We start from the raw sequence: 1,099 nt of genomic DNA, 5'->3' as shown, positions 1-1,099 counted from the left end.
GAGAATCAATAATAATAATAATAATAATAATAATAATAATAATAATAATAATAATAATAATAATAATAATAAAAAGCATCGCCAAAGGGAATGAAAAACCGGAACGTAATAAAAAAAAAAAAAAAAAGAAAGAAAAATGACACATTACCATCTTACGAATCTCATGAATTCTCAAATCGCATTGAATAACCTCCAGTTTGGGGATCCTTATCAAATTTGAAATTGTCAGTAGAGAGTCCAAAATAGCCCAGAAAACGATTTCCTAAATTCTTTAAATCGCCCAGCATTTTCTGCATTTCCTCATCCACCTTGGCCTTCGCACTCGCCTTGTGTGATCGACTTTCACTGTCTAATGTGCCACCAAGTTTCTCATACTCTTCATAGTCACCATACGCGTTAGACCATTTTTCAAGAGCATAATAACACTCTGCACGACGAATATATGCCTTTACATACTGTTTATTATGACGTATGGCTTCTGATAAGTTTTCCACAGCTTCCTCATACAATTCAAGTTTCGACAAGCACAACCCAGCATTACAGAACACCTGTGAGGTGAGGGTATAATCTACACCATCATCCTCTGCCTTATCGAGTTCCTCCTGTTCATCATCTTTCTTACTGTTGCTGCTATTCGGAAGGGAGGAATCTATTCCTGAGGATGCAGCCGGTGTGTCTTGTTGATGTTCTTCTTCTTCTCCTTGTCTCCGTTGCTTCTGTTGTCGCAGTGGTTTGATGGGTGCTACCTTAATGGCCTCACGGTACAGTTGCAGGGCTTCCTCCACGTAACCTTTCCCGAATAATTCATTCCCATCCTTTTTTAAACGTTCACACTCCACCACATCTACACTTCTCACAGTATCTGCAACAACTTTAGGATCTGGTTGAACTGTCAACTCCTCATCTGATGGCAGTTCCTCTACAATAGACATAAGAGCAAAGAAAAAGAGTAAACAACCAAATTAACCTTGAAGTGTAGGTTTAATCGAACTAAAAAGGTAAAAAAAAACTACAAAAAGAAAATAAAAACACAAAAGGATAGAAGCAAAAGGGTGCATAAAATGTGAACTGTAGGGAATTCGCACAAATATATCTATAT

At 37.2% G+C, this 1,099-nt stretch overlaps 1 protein-coding gene across 1 annotated transcript; it reads right to left on the bottom strand.

Moving 5' to 3' along the window:
• Positions 1-161: 161 nt before the first annotated feature.
• On the bottom strand, positions 162-932 carry TM35_000016710 (TPR protein; the record flags this gene model as incomplete). The annotated part of the gene is made up of 1 exon (XM_029021352.1): positions 162-932. One exon carries the CDS (start codon positions 930-932, stop codon positions 162-164), a length of 771 nt encoding a protein of 256 aa, XP_028887860.1.
• Between the last annotated feature and the right edge of the window lie 167 nt (positions 933-1,099).

This window comes from Trypanosoma theileri (assembly GCF_002087225.1).
Source record: "Trypanosoma theileri isolate Edinburgh chromosome Unknown TM35_Tth_1_V1, whole genome shotgun sequence".
NCBI lineage: Eukaryota > Euglenozoa > Kinetoplastea > Trypanosomatida > Trypanosomatidae > Trypanosoma > Trypanosoma theileri.
The sequence above is the reverse complement of the archived record's forward strand: the minus strand, read 5'-3'. Positions and strand labels throughout refer to the sequence as shown.